Consider the following 19,258-nt stretch of genomic DNA (forward strand, 5'->3'; position numbering starts at 1 on the left):
CTTTTCTTAGGCAAATTTTTATGACTGTAATGTTTCATTTATTTTGTTGGCATTTATTGAATACCCTGAAGATACAGAGTTCCTTCCCAAGCAGTATATATTTGTATGTAACACCACCTGGTCTCTTTTATCAGTAGATTACAGGAGAGTTACAGAGTGTGATACATCTTAATTAGTCCTCCAAAAACATCATAAGAATGCAACAAAAAAAATACTGTATTTTCATGTTTTTGTGAAATAAGAGAAGTAAGATTTGTTCTATTTAATAAGCACATATGCGTATGTTAAGGAGTCCAGCAGCTTTCTTATTTGTCATCAGTCTGTGTTCTTTTTGTCTGTAATATGCAATGACCTTTGTCTGGATTTTGTCCTGCCTTTAGCGTGAAACTGGATTCCTTACAAGAGTATTAGGAATAATATGCCATTTTTCCCAGAGAGACCAAGCACGTGAGAGATTTTTTTAAAAATACACACACACAAAGAATAGCCTTAGGCTCTCTGCACTTTATTCAGTGACTTTATGTTAACAATTGACAAGTTTGAGTTCACTAAGATCTCACTAGTTACTGAAACACTATTATATCAAAGTAGATAGCATCCTGTGTGATTTCACTTTTTATTATTGATGGTGTGATGTAGTAGAACCTGTGTTTTTCAGCCATTTCTATATAACCCTCTCATGTATATAGCAGTGATCCGGAGGCAGTATCCAATACCTGATTGAGTACACTTTCCCAACGTAGTAGGGTTCAAATATTATAAAAATCCATTATATGAATAATTTTATGCTGTTTGCTTTGCTCTTGAGGCATTCATATAATAAAACATGCCATTGATCGTGAGCTGTCCTCCAAAATTAGCATGGCACTAAGCTCACAGTTAATTATTTTAAGACTGAAGACGGTACCAAACTGTGTCAAAGAGTGCTATCAACAAGGCATCTTGAGAACTGTCACTTTGTCAAATGAAATACAAGGATACATGATGTAGAGAGATCTAAGTAATGAATGCCATCATGTTTTGGAGATGACAGCATTTGGTACCAATGTGGTGTTGACTGCAAACAAGACCAGGCCCCAGTATATCTCTGGCACAGAAGAAAGCATTAAGGATGCACTGAAGAGTAGCCTTGAGCAGTGTGACTGACAGAGCTGTGAACTGATAAAGTGTAGCTGTAGGAGAAATGCAAGAAAAGTATCATTATAGTTATTTACTCTACAGTAAAGCCTACTTGCCAAAGATTTAGGCAGCAAATCTTCTGGTACTTGTGTGGCATCTTGGTAAATGTTAGGTGTACAAAACAAATGAAATTCAAACTGAAATCAGCAAACCAACATACATAGCACTAAGCAAACCAATAGCATTTTAAAATCAGCACCAAACAAGTCCCCTCTTATAATGCCTAATCTTCATTGAGGCTATGAGACATAAACATACTTCTTAATATGTTAAGCTTATTGAATTATTCTTCTGTACCATCATCTCTGTCATGGTTAGCATTAAATGGCAAATCATACTTACCAACAAGCCCTGGGATAGTCACAGTCTGCTGGATTTGAGTGTGCTTGCTAAAACATAACTACCTCTAATAAGGTATATACAGACTAGATGAAACTAAATATAGAGCTACGATACAGTAGGACTGCAGTTATACTGAAGACTTTGAGCAAAGTAGAAATCAAAAGGGGATGGTTTCTATTTAAATATATGCATAAATATTTATACTAAATAGGTATATATTTAAGATCCCCTATTATTCTGATGTACAGCCAGACTTTGGAATCATAAGCAGAATAAAATTTTATTTATCTTAAGTTTTATCATTATCAACTGAAAAACACCAGTATTGTATATTGATACAGTTATTTCCCATACTTGGTTAGGTGGTAGACGAAGCTTTAGAAATTCCAGATCTATAAAGTGTCATTTTCAAGGCTGGCCCCGAGGCATAGCAGTTAAGTGTGCACACTCCGCTGCTGGCGGCCCAGGTTCAGATCCCGGGCGCGCACCGACGCGCTGCTTGTCAGGCCATGCTGTGGTGGCATCCCACATAAAGTGGAGGAAGATGGGCACGGATGTTAGCTCAGGGCCAGTCTTCCTCAGCAAAAAGAGGAGGATTGGCATGGATGTTAGCTCAGGGCTGATCTTCCTCACAAAAAAATAAATAAATAAATAAAATAAAGTGTCATTTTCTTATTTGTTTTTCAAGACCATCTAATTTGCTACTAAATTTTCTTTCAGTAATTCTTTGAAGAATGCAATTAGACTTCTCATTTTGGTCCCCATGATGCCAGTTTTCTTGGTCAATTTCTGAGTACAACAAATTAATTTCTTCTTTCATCTTTGCTTTAATTTGCATTTTTATATTTTGTATTTCTTTTTCCAGTGGAAATTTGGAACATTGTTTAAAATTTACTTTTTATATCTAGAGTAAATATTCCATAGTTTTAAGTACAAGCACCCATAGTTGCTCCAAACAGGAATACATTTATGTCCTGCTCACCTTCAATGCTTATAAAGACAGTACTGTAAAACGTGAAATTCTCAGGATGAGATATGTTTCTGAAACAAATAGATGTAATGTGTTCTTTGAAGTATGTGCAGAATTAAGAAAACCTTCAAGTAGAATAGTGAAATTAGTTTATAATTTGCCTGAATATTCTTAGTTTGAAATTGTTCTTATAAGGCATCATTCAATTTGTCTGTTTTAACCAAACTGTAAACAGTACCTAAGTTTTCAGTGTTTAGTTTGCCTCTTGTTCATATCCTCCGTGTTTTCATGTCTAAATTATCTTATTTCCTAGAATCTCTTGAGCCTGAAGGATCCATTACTGTTTCCGTGGGTATTGACTTTTGTGATTCCACTCAGACTGCCAGTTTTCAGTTGTGGTAAGTGCAATTGTTCTTCTGTATTTTATATTACCTGTAAAGGATAGCAGATCAAAACTAGGCTTTCAACAGCTTTTTTCTTTGAAAGACAAAACGTTTAAACAAATGTGCTTTTCTTTGGTAATGTGACTGCCATGGCATAGTTGTACAAATTGTGTACAATGTATGTATTTTTGGTATTTGTTACACGACTAGCCATTACAGTCTGCCATGTGTGATTGAAATTCATAGTTTGTTGGTTAAAGTAAGAAGCTACTGCTAAGTAATTTTTTTACCTAACTGTACAGTTTTGGGAAATTCTTGAGAAAATTTGTGAGGAAAAATTAAAACTCTAATAATATTACTAAATAGCTCAGAGAAGATATCTTTTGAAACATCTTATATGTTATCTTGAGCCTCTTAAGTGGAGAATGACTGGTTTTGTCAGTACTTAAAACGCATACATCTTTCCCTTTTTATTTTAATTTACAAACTGCTTTTGATAAAACTCTAAAGAGAACATTTATGCAGTTGGCAAAGTTTTCATAGGTGAATACTATTCACAAGAGCTTTTTCTAGGATTGAATTTTGTCATTGTTATTGTTTTTATATGATGTTTTATACATTTCTAAATTTTAGCTAGCTTAGAACAGATTGTTACGATAAAAATCTTCAAGTTTGGGAAATAGACATTTTTAAACAAGTTTATAGGTTAAAGATAGTGAACTTTTTTCATATACCTTTTCAGTTTACCAGTAATTCAAGCCTAATATTGTACCATTTATTGCTGAGAACCTGCAGTGATAAATATAAGCAATGTAGCATAACACATTGATTTTATGCAGATCATCACCTTTATGTTTTGGGAGGTCTGCTATATTAGTGATATATAAAAACTGATTACTTTTCCCGACATTGCCTAGTAATTGTTTATTATTTTTCTATTAGACAAACAACACAGATCAATATTACTGAGCACAAGACTATGAGTAACATCACTCTAAATAGATTTGCCTCCAACACCAGAGGTATATTCATTTTAATGATTTCGACAATGTGATCTCAATGACAAAGCTCATGCACCAAGTTAGGGCAAAATTAAGAACTAAAAAAATTTTTTTTCTTATCAATTTATATAAAGAACCTTTTATATTTCTATGTAATGAGGTGGGATTTTTTAAAATATATTTTCATTACAAAAGATTTCCTCTGTAGTCCTTTGGACAAGATTTGCATCTTGTCTTTCACAATTAACTAAATCCCTTTAGAGAAAAATATGTAGGTAGTGTTTGATTTTTTACCTTACGTTGGGGAGTGTATATGAACAATTTTTTCTCAATTTCTCTTAAACTAATTTTGAGAAAATGATGAATTAGTTTTATGTAAAAAATAGCATTAGCTATTTTAAGCACTTACAGTAATATTTTTTTCTGTTGTGAAGGTATAAATTAGTTATTTATTTTAGATTTTATTAAGCACATAAGCATACTAGATCAGAAATTATTTTTTTGTGTGTTCCAAAAAGAACACTTTGTCTTGCATCTAATGTAATTGATCCTGAAGCAGTGTAATCACAATTACTCACTTTCTTAATTGGCCTGCCCCAAATCAGAAAATGGAAACCGATCGACAGTGTTTAAATCAATAGCTTCATAGTAGTGCTGGTGGGGGTAGGGAGATAGTGGTAATGGGTAGATCAATTGGTCTTAGGTGCCAATCACTGACTGTGCCTTTTGCATAGTAAATAGCACTTTTTGCTTAGTGATGTGCTGTATTAGTCTTGGTAGTTCAATAAAAAGGGAGAAAAAATGCAAGAATGGCTGATATTGAATTTTTTCCCTGAAATACGTTATACAAATTGATACATAAAATTATGGGTAATAACAGCATATTTGATAAGAAGCCTTCAGAAATGCTGAGAACATGGACTATAAGCCTTTCAGGTACACTTCTATTTATTAAAAGGAAAAGAACAAGAGTAAAATGATCCTACTTTAGCCTCTAGATTAATTCTGTATCGTTATAGTTATGGGATACATATATATAAATAGAACTATTATATATAGCTATATAGTTATATGGATACTTGATAAGTGTTAATGTCTCTTCTTTTGCTTTGCATTTTAAATGGTCATCAAATTAAGTCCTCGACGAAATGTATTGAGATTGAAAATGTGGGTAATATACATAAATGTATCTCTCTACAAGTAGACGCAGTGCATAAACAGGTCTCATCCTAGTGGTCAGCAGATAGTAATGTATTAACTGGTATGAAAGATAATCTGGCTTGGCTCAAGTTACAGGGCTGAGCAAGAGCATTCACCGCTCTTTTTGCCCCAAATCCGTTAAAAAGACAGAAAATACATTTTTTAAAAGAGAATGAGCACTAAAAAAAAAAAAAAAGAAAGAATGCCATTAGCTGACCAGAAATTGTGAAGAATTGGCAGTTTGAAAGCAAATGGGAACAAATAAAAAATAACAGAGAAAATAAAAACCGGAGAGCAAAACACTCATGGGAGAAAATTACTACAATGATAAGAGCAAATCTGGCAGAATGTCAAGCACAAAGTGAACAAGTGAAAGGAAAAGTTAGAGCAAGACAGTCATCAGGGAATTAAAGAACTACTTCAACCCCCAGTTCTCCAGCCTATCCTGAGCAGCAGGCAACATACATACTTAATCGGAGACCTAGGAGTTACACTGTGAAGAAGGTGAGCTACTTGCCTGGGGAATATGTTTGGTGTGATGTGAGGGCCTAAGGGAACAGCAGAGTTTGAGTTTGTGGGAAGGAGGCAGAGATGGTCAGAGATGAGATGAAATGCAGTTCTATCCAAGAGAGTAATAGTCTCAAGTCCTCTACCACTAGAGAAAAGCCCATCTTACATCTGTTGGCGGAGAGAGCCATTGCCTGGCTGCCTCCCAACTTCGTGTCCATGTAACCAATCATGTCCCACCAGGGGAGAGGAGACCCGTAGTAATAATACTCACTAACATGAGTTGCACTGTCTAGGCACTGTTCTAAACGCTTGTGTTGTATGTGTTATTTAATTCTCTGAACAACCCTATGAGATAAGTATTATTATTTTCCCTTTTTTGGAGGTGAGTAAATGGAGGCACAGGAAGATTAAGAAACTTACTAAAATCTCATAGCTGCTAGGTAGCAGATGTTGCTCTGTGTGTTAATTAAGCCTAGTCCTTCAATATAAATGTAAATGGACAGTTTAGGATGACCATACTTTTGAGAGAAAGCATCAATTTGAAAGGGAAGGCTCAAGATGACTACAAAAACTCACTGACCATGAAGGGAGCAGACAATCTGAGAACGAGAAGAGATATCTTTAAAAATTATAACTAATATCTGATTCAAGAAACACTATATCTGTAAAGCAAGAACAACTGGACACAGCTGAATACTGATTTAGTGTTCTGGAAAAGGGAGTCAATGAAATCAACTGGAACAGTGAGCAAAAAGAGAGAGATGGAAAGTAGGAAAGACAGGTTAAAAGAATCAGTTTATCTAATAAAAGATCTAGAAGGAAAGAAAAGAGACAGTGGAGGGAAGAAGTAATTAAAGAAATAAATTATAGGAAAATTTTCCCAAGCAAAAGAAACACACAAGCCTTCAGATTGAAAGGACCCGTAAAGACCAAACAGGATGAATGTGAGCAGCTATCAAAAGGACCGCATCCTGGTGAAAATTTTTTTTTTTTTTGAGGAAGATTGGCCCTGGGCTAACATCGGTTGCCAATCTTCCTCTTTTTGCTTGAGGAAGATTGTCACTGAGCTAACATCTGTGCCCATCTTCCTCTATTTTGTATGTGGGACACCTCTACAGCATGGCTTGATGAGCAGTGTGTAGGTCTGCGCCCAGGATCTGAACCTGCAAGCACTGGGCTGCCAAAGCGGAGCACACGAATTTAACCACTACTCCACCAGGCCAGCCCCCTGGTGAAATTTTCGATAGGGAGAAAACCACTCTAGTATCTTCCAGAGTGGAGAAAAAAGCAGCTTACCTAAAAATGGACAAGAATGTGAATGGAATCAGATTTTTCGTCATTACTGTCATCAATTCTGATGGCCAGAACGTGAAAGACATGACCTTTAAAATTTTGAGGAAACCAAATAGACATTTTTCAAACAAGCAAAGATTCTATCCATTTACCAGCTACAGACCCTTTCTTGAAATGATTCCTCAAAGGTATACTGTAGTAGAATTTTTTTTTTAATCTGAGACAGAGAAAAACATAGAATCAGAAAAAAAAAAGTAGTGGACAAAGAATTCCAACTGTAAAATCTATCGCTGTGTTAAAATAATTGTTCACACATACTGTAAAAATAAATTTTAGTGATAAACTGGAACCAAAATCCTGACGTGGACAAGTGTGAGAAGGAATGATGGTGTTCTTGTCATGTTTGGCAAGAGGATTGATTGAGGGCAAAAAGAAGTTTAAATGTGGTTTAAAATATTATACCTAACCACTAAAATAGTGGAAATGTGATGTGTTATAACCTCCAAACGACTACAGGGAGGAAGAAAAGGAGTGATTAAAACTTGGTCAGCTTAACAAAGGGGGAGGAGAGAGAAGCATGGTAAACAGAAAAGAGAATAAGATGACTGGAAGGGCCCCACATCCACCCATCCTACTCATCACAATTCATGTCAGTAAGTTAAATTCCACTTGTATTAAACATGTAAAAACAAAATTCAACATGTGCTATTTATAGAACCCCACCTAAAAGAGAATGGCACAGAAAAATTGAAAATAAAAAGATAAAATATATATGTGTGTGTGTTTATTATCAGAAAGATGATAAAAAGAAAACAGGACAATACTGACACTAGAAAAATAAAAAAGCATTTCAGATTTTAAAAATTTCATATTCTTTGCAGTCCTCCACAAAAATATAACAGTTTCAAATTTTTCAACATCATAGCTTTGTAATATATAAAACAGAAACTAATAAAATGCTAGGAGAAATTGACAAAACCATGATCATTGTATACTTTAACACACACATCAGAAATTGACAAATCAAAGAGAAAGATACACAAACAGGTAGATATAGATATACACACAAACACACAAAATTTCAGTAATTCAATTATCAAGCTTGATCTAAGATACATGTGTGTTTGCAAACAATTCCTTGTTTCCTGAGTACAGAAAATACATATTTTTTAAAAGACACATAGGATATACAAAAAAAAAAAAATAGAAAAACTACAGGCTAAAAATATATAAAGAACTCATGCATCTCAACAACAAAAAAACTACCAACCCAATTAAAAAATAGGCAAAAGACCTGAACAGACATTTCTCCAAAGAAGATATACAGATGGCCAACAAACACATGAAAAGATGTTCAAAATCACTAACAGGGAAATGCAAATCAAAACTACAATGAGATAGCACCTCACGCCCGTCAGAATGGTTATAATTAACAAGACAGGAAACAACATGTGTTGGAGAGGATGTGGAGAGAAGGGAACTCTCATACACTGCTGGTGGGAGTGCAAACTGGTGCAGCCACTATGGAAAACAGTATGGAGATTCCTCAAAAAATCAAGGATAGAACTACCATATGATCCAGCTATTCCACTGTTGGGTATTTATCCAAAGAACTTGAAAACACCAATTTGTAAAGGTACATGCACCCCTGTGTTCATTGCAGCGTTATTCACGATAGCCAAGACTTGGAAGCAACCTAAGTGCCCATCAAGGGACGAATGGATAAAGAAGATGTGGTATATATACACAATGGAATACTACTCAGCCATAAGAAACGATAAAATCCAGCCATTTGTGACAACATGGATGGACATTGAGGGTATAATGCAAAGTGAAATAAGTCAGAGGAAGAAGGTCAAATACCGTATGATTTCCTTTATTAAGTAGTAGATAATAACAACAATAAACAAACACATAGGGACAGACATTGAATTGGTGGGTACCAGAGGGAAGGGGGAGGGGGAGGGTGATAGGGATGATTCGGTACATGTGTGTGGTGATGGGTTGTAATTAGTATTTTGGTGGTGAACATGATGTAATCTATGCAGAAATAGAAGTATAATGATGTACACCTGAAATTTTTACAATGTTATAAACCAATGTTACTGCAATATACAAAATAAATAAATAAATAAATAAAAACTAAAAAAAAAGAAAAGAAAAACTATAGGCTAATATGATTAAAGAAAAAAGAAAATACATAAGAAAGATTAGAAAAAAGAAAGGCAATAACATGGAGATTTTTTTTTTTTTTTTTTTTTTTGGTGAGGGAGATCAGCCCCGAGCTAACATCCGTGCTAATCCTCCTCTTTTTGCTGAGGAAGACCGGCTCTGAGCTAACATCTATTGCCAATCCTCCTCCCTTTTTTTCCCCAAAGCCCCAGTAGATAGTTGTATGTCATAGTTGCACGTCCTTCTAGTTGCTGTATGTGGGACGAGGCCTCAGCATGACCGGATAAGCGGTGCATCGGTGCGCTCTCGGGATCCAAATCCAGGCCGCCTGTAGCGGAGCACGTGCACTTAACCACTAAGCCACCAGGCTGGCCCTAAAAAGGAGATCTTCTAAATTACAAAATAACATTATGTACACTTCTATACCAATAAATTGGAATATTTAGGTGAAATGAATGGTTTCCTAGAAAAATATAAATTAGTAATAAAAAAGGTTAAATTGTATCAGAACTTCAGAGAAGAGATAATCTCTATATTATTTAAACTTTTCTAGAACAAAGAAAGGTTTCTTTGTTCTAGAAAAAGAAGGAAAGCACCCATACCGTTCTATAAGGCTAGCGTCACGCTGATTTTAAAACCCAAAAGGATAGCACATGAATGTGCACCCCACTTGAGGCTGTAAATTCAAAGGACTCCTGGGCCATCCAAGTTACCTATCACCACATGAAACATCAGAAGGATTTTCCTGTAAGTCAGGAAAGCAAAACAAGGTCACCCACTCTCAGCACTATTGCACATTATAAGCCAATACAGAAAGACGAGTAAAAACAGGTGTAAATCCTAGAAAAGAAGAGACAAAATTACCATTTTTATTCAATATAGTTGTCAACCCAGAAAGTCTTGGAATCAACAGAAAATCTGTTATTTAAACTAATAAGTTTAGAAAGGTGGTACAAATCATTATATGAAAATCATTAACATTTTTATATAGTAGGGATGACCAATTTTAAAACATTATGAATAAAATTATTCTATTTACAAGAACAACAAAACGAATAAATTAACAAGAAATATATGATACCTATGTGGGAATTTTTTTAAAACCTGAAACTTTCCTGAAGGCTATAAAAAGAAGATATAAATAAAATAATAAAACTATGTTCCTTAATGGGAGACAGTACTCTCCCTCAAATTAATCTTCAAATTCAATGTGATTTTAGACTAAATTCCTGTAGTCCTTTTCAAGGAACTTGACACATTTCTAAAATTCAAGTGGAAAAGAAATGTCCAAGAAAAGTAAAACAAAAATGTAATGAAAAAAGCCTTTCTCTATAATAATTTCTAAATATTCTTTAAAGCCACAAGATTGTTTTTACTTAATATAATTGGTTATTGGCACAGGAATCAGTGAAACAAAACAGAGAATTTAGAAATTTTGTATCTTATAAAGGTGGTATTTCAAATCAGTGGAGAAAGAATGCACCATTCAGTAAATGGTGTGAGGACCATTATCTGGAAAAAATAAGTGTAGCTTCCTCCCACAGATTACTCCAAAATAAATTCCAGATGGATTTATGATTTAATTATAGAAAACTATAAGAATGTTCAAATATAATATAGACAAACATTTTCATACTCTTTGGGGGCAAAAGTCTTAAGCAAGACACAATCCCCAGAAAAATATCAAGAAAAATTATTGACACATTAAACTATTAGAAATTTTAAACTTCTCTACAAAGAGAAAAAATAGATAACATAACAGGTGAGAAAGTATTGCAGCATATTTAGCAGACAAAAGTTTAATAACCAGAATATATAGGGAACTCACAATCAGTAAAAAAGAATCCAATAGAAAAGTAGGGAAAGACTAAGAATACGCAGTTTACAAGAAAAGAAAGGCAAATGGCCAGTAAACATAAGATGCTCAACATCACTAGTAGTCAGGAAAATAAACATTAAAACAGTTCACCCATCAAATTAGCAAAATTTTTAAATGATTTAAATATCTGACGTTGACAAGAAGGTACAGAAAGCCATGTATTCTTGTATAGTCTTTGTGGAACTTTAATTGGCACCATCTTTTTTAGGGCAATTTGGCAGTATCTATTAAAATGCTAAATATTCATACTCTTCATCACAGGGATTTCATTTTTAGGGTATCAAGCCTAGGGAAATACTGGTACTTGTGCAGAAGAAATAGATCTATCCAGACTATTAAGTAAGTGTTGTTTGTAATAGGGAAAAGTTGCAAGTGAGAATTGATAGGAGAATGCTTAAATAAGTTATGATAATCCCTAATATGTATGTAGGTATTGAGTATCTACTATGCATTAAGCACTATACTGGGTATGTTACTTCATTTCATCGTTAAAACTAGCCTGCAGGGTAAGTACCATTTTTCTCACTTTATGGATGAGGAAGCTTGAGTCTCACAATGGTTACACTACTTGCCCATTTCTCTTACCTAGAAAATTTACCAATTTGGATCCTAGGAGTCTGTGAAATGAGATTATGTGTGGTACAAGTACAGTGTATGCATTACAGTTAAATGTATAACAGGTGGAATCTTGTCTTACATTCCACTATTATGCCATCTGATCCCATGTAACTAGGCTATTTAGAGCTGCCTAATAATAGTACTTTGTTGATCTGGTAAACTGTTAATTTCAATAAATTTACATCTATCGTTACTCATTTTCGCCATTCTCTATCCATGTCAAGATATCTGTTTTTAGCCTCATATTTAACCAAAGGAGATGAGAGAAAAAGAGAGGATAAAAGGAAAAGAAAAGCTACAAGGGGAGAGAAGCAAACAACAAAAAAGTGCAAAATATTAGAAAAGGAGGCTCACAGAAAACTAGAGGACGTCGTAAGACACTAACATAAATGAAAGTAAAGGTCCTCCAAGATAAATAGGAAACATTCCATCTTACTCCGGCCAGACCTTGCTTAAAAGCTGAAACTGGCTTATGAAGTATGTGACGTACTAGTTATATGAGTTAAATTTTGCATTCAGTTGCATTCAGCCAACTGTAGTAGCTTAACCAAATAGGGGTTTATTATTCTCCCAATACAAGAAGAGAGGTCAGCAGTTAGGAGCTGCTGGAGTAGCTCCACAATGGCTTCAGGGTATAAGGTCTTTCCAACTTTTTGTTTCATGTGCTAATTTCAATGTGCCAGTCATCCTCATAGTCACAAGATGGCCGCTCTACTTCCAGGCTTCTATCTGCATTCCAGGCCAAAAAAGGGAAAGAAGGGACATGGAGGGAGGAGCCATGTCTGTGTCAGAAAAGCAAAACTCTCCCAGAAATCCCCAGCAGACTTCTGCTTATGCTTCGTAGGTCATAACTCAGTCACTTGCTCACTGCTAGCTACGAGAGGGGCTGAGAGTTCCAGTGTTTCAGTTGGGCACATTGTCTCCCTGAACAAAATCAAGATTATGTCAGGAAAGCAGAAAAAGAAAATAGATACTGAGTAAGCAACGAGTAGTATCTGCCATAGCAGTGTTCCAATTTATTACATTTCTTCATAAGACCCATTTTGGATGAGCTTATATCCTTAGTTTTTCATACATAATTATGTGTTAACCATTTCACCAGCTACAGAAGATAAAACATGCATTAGCCAAAAGCAACAAAAGCAAAATATATCCAGTCAAGTTGAGTCGTATACGTTAGTCTCTAACACATGGCTTGTTGCTAGTGGGCACATTTCCACACCTCCTTTCCCCCCTGAGCTTAAACCCGCTGCTTACCCACCTAGGTTTCCATATTTGCCTTTCATAGGTGCCTTCCACCCTTCTGCCTGGGCATCAGCACTGTATAGCTACCTTTAATCAAGGGAGTAAGTGATATCCTTCAGGAGTGTTGGGAAGGAGAAGGCTGGTCATTTCATCTGTAATTAAAAACAAAACACCAGTAAAGATAGTGTAGTACATATAGTTTAACCCACTGGTCCCCTAGCTTTTTAAATTTTGTCCTCTGTTAGTAAAATATTCCTACCATGGACTCCCAATATGGATAAATTTATTTTTAAATTATATATGTGTGTGTCTCACTGTGCGAACATTATGTGTGTTCTGAAATATTATCTACAGACAAAAATAGAACTTCAAAAGGAATGTGAAAAAATGAGTAGGTTTTTTCCTCAATGGATGTTCTACCTCAGTGGAGTGCCTTGTGCTTCCCACTTTGGAGAATGCTGATTTCTCCCATTATTTGAAGCTGAAATTTTATGTTTAACACTAAATTAGATCACAACTTATGTATATCTATTTCCTGTATATATGTGTGCCTGTCCGTGTGCCCTTCCTCACCTTCACATCTCTCTCTCGGTGTGACTCAGCCTCCACCACACCAGGTGGGGTCTCACCCCTCACGTGTCCTGCCCTCAGGACTTCTGTCTTCACCACTCCTTCTCTGCTGCTTTCAGAAGTATCCTCCTCCAGTCGGGGCTGACCATTCTCGTTTTCCTCCTCCTAGCCCTCGCTCTGTCAGTTATTCCTCTGTCTCTCCTTCTTCACTAGCTCTTTCCCCTCAGCCTTGAAGCGCCCTCAGCGTTCTTTGGGCATTGCATTCTTCTTTTGCCTCTGCATCCTCAGGAAGCTTCTACTGCTCCCTGTCCCGTCTTTCATGCCAGTCTCCCCAGGCCCCCTGCCCCTCACCGCAGTCTGCGTTCTTCCTCCAAGCCGCCACGCTGCTTCCTCCCATTGCTCCCTGCAGTGTTGCACACACCTTTTCTCCCTGCCCGCCCTTTCCGGGTTTCTCTGCGAGTTGTTCTTCTTCCCTTTTTACTTAACTGCAGGTCTTCCCCAGGTTCCCTCCTTATCCTTTTTCTTGTGTGTCCTCTTCTCCAACAGCATCTTGACCACCTGTAAGGCTTGAGCTCTTCCCTTTGCCTTTCTGGTTACTTCCTAACTAGTATAAACTGCCCTGACTCCTTTTCAGATTTTGATTTGTATTTCCAATTATCTGCTAATAAGTATCTCTTCTTTGGCAACTCAGTGGTACTCACAATATAACATGATTAAAGCCAGACCATTTCCTTTAATCCCCAAAACTCCTCTTCTTCAGTAGTTGTCATCCTCCCAGTTGTTCACGTTGGAAGGTTCAAAGTCCCTTCTTCCCATCCATCACCACATCTGTTCCTGTTAACTCTAAAATACCCCCATCTTCCCCATTGCTACCCACCCTAGGGAAGCAGCCTTATATAGTGGAATAAATATATTTATTTATTTATTTATGTATGTATGTATGTATAAAGCAGCATTGTATAGCAGACTTTGGAATAGGATAGGCCTGGGTTCACATCCCAGTGCTGCCACTTACTACCTCTGTGACCTTGGGCATGTTGTTGAACTTCTCTGATCAACAAGTTTGACTTCTCTGATCAATAACTCCACCTTACACACTGCCACCAGAGTTTCTAAAATACAAATGGGTCATTTTTTTTTTATGTTAAAAGTCTCATAGTTTCCTGTTGTTTCAGGAAACATTGAAACATCTTTGTCTTCATTATGTGAGTAAAGTAATCATATACTTTGTCATACAAATCAGGACACTTTAAACAGTGAAAAAAAACATAACAGGATCCAGGACAACAACCGTAAACTCGGACTGTGCTGGGAGAACTGGGGTGAATGGTTATGCTGTATATGATATTCTTTACAACATGCTACCAGCCTCATCTCTTGACACACCACGCCGCTCACTGTTCTCACCACATGGGTCTAGAATGCCCCTCTCCCTCCTCTTGGAAGTAAACTTATCTTCACCTCCCTCCTGCAGAATTCATCAGTCCCTCTTCTGTGGACTATAATACTGTCCACATATCTCTAACGTAGCAGTTACCATTCTATTATAAATGTAATGGAACTCTTTCTCTCTCACTAGACTGAGCTTCAAGGGACAATCTCACTTGTCTTTAAATCCCCAAATAGTCACACAGTACATGGAATCTAGTTTGTATTCAGTAAATGTGTATTGAATTAATAAATAGATTGGATTTATTGGTTTGCCTTGGACAATCCATGTGTGAATAATTCACAACATTCCTTTTTTTAGTCTAGCTCTTGCCTTGTTCTATAAAAAATATAAGGCACCTTACAAGAATACAATATATAATAGTATAAAATAAAAGTAGATTTTCTTTTCTTTCTTTCTTCATATTATATTATTTGTCCCTACGCCACCCTTCAATAAAGTCTTTCTTAAACTGATGTTTGGTATTTCTTATCCACAATCCCCATCTCCCTAGCCACCTTCCACTGGCCTTGAGATCCAGTTTTGATGCAAAAATAGATGAAGTAGAAGTCCTTCCGTGGGACTTTCAGGAAAGCTTTTGCTTTCCTGATAAAAAGGAACGGATTTGGTTGGCTCAGTTAATCACTACTCTTCCTTCTTCAGTGGGATGTAAAAGTGCCTGGAGAATCAAAGCCAACACACTAGGGGTGGTGGAGTTGAAAGCTAGAGAAACCTGGGTCCCTAACAGCACCTTTAAGCCATTGAACAGCCTTTCGTAACTCCAGGACTTATTTACACTAAGCAATAAGTACCTCTTTCTCAAGAAATTCCTAGTTGGATTTTCTGCTTATTTGCAGCCAAACACATTCCTCACGGATACACCCATCAAGCTAACTCCAAACATGTAATTTAAAAAAGTTTTAAAGCAGTTTTAGTAATTTCTTATAGAGAGTAGTCATAAGATTTAAATAAATGTACTCAATATTGTTTTTCTATCTGATACAAGTACAAAGTTGCCTTTCCTAAATTCTTCATACCCTGTCATTTGAAATAACAACTTTCACCACATCTTGCTCAATAATGTCAATGAATAACACTAATAGAAAATAAGAGTTTTTTTTTAAGAAAGCAAGTTTGCAGGTGAGGTATTATTTTATTAGCACATATCTAAACATAGTATGATCACTCCATATTATTCTTTTTTAAAAACTAATCTAATATTTTAAAAAAGAGATCTTAACCATTTAAGAATAAATCACTCCATTTTCTACACTTGAATCATACAAAGTAAGGATGAAATATTTTCTGTAAGCTGGATAAAGTCTTCCTCTGTTAGTAGTGGATAGATACCCTTGCTGCTTGCTTATTTCTTAAAGTTCTATGTAAAATGGTATATTTACTATAACTACATATTTTTGTAAAAAAAAAAAATTGTTTTCCAATTGAGATAACAGATGTGTTTCTCTGCAAATAGTGTAGAAATTTTTCAAGCCTTTTTAGCTGTGATATTTAAGCCAAGAAGATCTTATGCTTTATATGCTGGCATATGCTTTAATTGCATCTATTTAACTATGTAGTATTAAGAAGAATGTTTCTTTATTAAGCATTTAGTCACCTTTGATGTGTTTTTTCCTTAGTACCAAGGATGATTGCTTCAGTGTTAATATTCAGCCCCCTGTTGGAGAACTGCTTTTACCTGTGGCCATGTCAGAGAAAGATTTTAAGAAAGAGCAAGGTGAGAGATTACTACAGTTTACTGGAAATTGACATACCAGATAATATGTGTTCATTCTTCTGACCGTTCTCTAAAGTAAATTACCATACATGCATAGTCATTAACAGGTATCAGTGCGCAGTCTTCCAATTTTTGCTAATGCTTTGCTTTTATAAAATAACCTTAAATGTATATGTTTGTCTGCATTCCTGGCATACGTGAAAATTGATTAATATGTCTTTAAAATAATAAATTGATTCTTGATTAACTTTTCAATTCTAGGAGTTCTGGTTTGTCAACATAATGATGTGCTTGTGTGTTTTGTATTAGTGGAAATGTCAGGAATTTGGGACTTTCCAAAGTCCTACCACTATAAATGTTATGTTCCTCTACTTTCTTTCACTGTAGAACTGTTTTTCATGTCCTACTAATATATTTTTCCCTGCACACATTGGAATGCCTTACCCTTCAAAATAAAGTCCTAATTATAGCATTAAAATAGCTCCATTTTCTTTTGACCTAATTCTATATTAAAGAAATGCTATGTTGTCAGACTGTGTCAGAGCTGAAACATCTTAAAATATACACCTAAAAAGAAAATATTTTCAGCAGAATGAAAGTATGAATATCTTGTGCTTGCCCCAGAGTCAAGCATACCTTCTAATAAAAATGATTATACATGAATAAGGAGAACTAACTTCTGATTTTATGTGTTTAATTAAGGATAGCATTTATAAAACTAGGGCATATTTCAATGGTATAGTCAGCAATTTTTAAAAGTTTATGTGACTCTAGGCTATTTTTTTCTCTGAAGGGGGTTATCAGGCAAAGATCCCTTCATCTTGAGGTCATTAAATTATATCTGTCAAGCTTCCAGAAAGTACTAGGCACACACAAATATCTACACCTAAGGAGAAGGGCATGCTTCCTGGCACTCCGTCATTGTAGTGCCAAAGATTTTTTTTTTTTTACTATAAGCTTTTGTAATCCACAGTGTCAAAAAAGACCTGTTGTAGAAGAATCTCACAAAGAAAATCTCATACAAGACTGTAAGTTAATAGTAACCTTTTATTCTGCCTTATTTTTAATCGATAAAAAAGAATGACTGAATCCATCTTTGCGTTTGCTTTTCTTGGAAGTTGATTATTGCTATAGAAGAAAATCATCTTTGTGATTTTATTTTTCTATTGACAAATTGAATTGATTCTTACATTTGCTATTCTTACCCTTGCTGGCTAAAGCCTGCCTTTCTGCTTTGCACCTGCTCAGCAAACCCAGGTGAGTGGCGCCCAGTGACGGAGTAAGGCTTTGTCACATTTAACGTTAAGGGGATGTTCTTTTTTTGAGAAGTGCAGCTAAAGTATATCTAAAGCAGCACATTATCATATACCCTTTCTCTCCCTCAGCTTTGGTTTAGAATACTTGATATTTCGATCAAGTTTTTTGTGCTCTGCTGTGACTGAGGATTTTTCCCTGACTAGCCATACAGAACCGCGAGCGCGTGAGAGAGGTGCGCTTAGAGAACAGCTGTGGTCCTCTGTGGAGTTGTTGCCAAAATTCCTTTTTCTTCTGCCATTTTACTTCTATGGTTGTTGATTATTTGTCTGAATAAATCTGGCAGCTGTTTGCTATGTTTAATAGAGCAGAGAGGCTACTCTGAATAAAGCTATTTGAAAATTTGTTTATATGAAGTATTTGTAAATCCTTGCAACTCTCTTGGCATTTCTGTATCATTCTTTCTGTCTTCCTGAATTCATTCCTTGATATGGGACTTGATGCTGGCAAATTTACCACGGGTTCAAAGAGTCTTTTCAATAGCATCTTTTTATTATAGATTTCAGCTGGTTTGTAATAGAGGTCTCAATTCTCAACTTTACACATGTATTTGTTCGTTACACTACTCTAGGAAGAGCTTAGCTTATTTCACAAAAGAACCTAGAAATGACTCACTAACTGAAAATGCTAAATCAGAATAAAAATCAGCTTCCTTGGATTTTATCAATGCAAACTTCTGGAAGGTAAAATGCCAGTAAATTTAAGATGTGTCTGTGTGTGTCATTATGTGCCGAGCTTTAACCTATTTTTCTACTTTAAATAAAATGAATTTACATACTTAATATCTCATTTCACAGGGCATATATTTTAAGACTCAAGAAATGCATTAAGTGTGTTAATTAGGATTTAACTGAAAAAATTATAAATAAAAACAGGAATATGGTTCTATTTTTATACGAAAGATGTGCATAATTAAAAAGTGTGTACAATATTAAATAACAATGCTTCTAACAGATTGTACATGTTAGGTTAATATTTTTTATAAAGGCAAACTTTTATTTCTAATATACAGCCTGATCTATCACTTTTTCTCAGTTGCATTTAGAGTTCCATGGCTAAACATGCATGTTTATAAGGTTGATAGCAATGTGCTAAATGAAAGATTGGCTTATCCTGTATATTGAAGTTATCTATAGTATTCATATTATGAGCCTTAACCAGCAACATGATTTTTTCATTGCTATGAGTTTGGAGCCTTGCAAAGTTAGTTAATGATCTAGCTGCGGGATGATTTCTGTCCTATAAATAACGTGAGATATCTCTTTTACTTAAAAAACTGTAGTTTGGTTTCTTGAGGCAGTTTTAATTATAAGAGACCTAAGCCAATTGCTCATTCCAGATTGCCTCCTTTTACTCATTTTCTTCTTATGAATTAAATTGGAAATCTAAAACTTGGAAAAAAATTTTTTTATTTTTAT

At 35.4% G+C, this 19,258-nt stretch overlaps 1 protein-coding gene across 2 annotated transcripts in view; it reads left to right on the forward strand.

The window, feature by feature from the left end:
• AP3B1 (adaptor related protein complex 3 subunit beta 1) overlaps positions 1–19,258 on the forward strand; it is a 254,487-nt gene that overhangs the window by 220,558 nt on the left and 14,671 nt on the right. For both annotated transcript variants that reach the window (XM_004420431.3, XM_087430137.1), the window contains exons 24-25: positions 2,805–2,889; positions 16,429–16,526. In XM_004420431.3, coding sequence (XP_004420488.1) covers positions 2,805–2,889; positions 16,429–16,526 — 183 coding nt within the window. The remainder of the gene's footprint in view (positions 1–2,804; positions 2,890–16,428; positions 16,527–19,258) is intronic.

The sequence above is a fragment of the Ceratotherium simum genome, chromosome 4 (assembly GCF_057802395.1).
Source record: "Ceratotherium simum simum isolate JZ-2026a chromosome 4, ASM5780239v1, whole genome shotgun sequence".
In the NCBI taxonomy this organism is placed as follows: domain Eukaryota; kingdom Metazoa; phylum Chordata; class Mammalia; order Perissodactyla; family Rhinocerotidae; genus Ceratotherium; species Ceratotherium simum.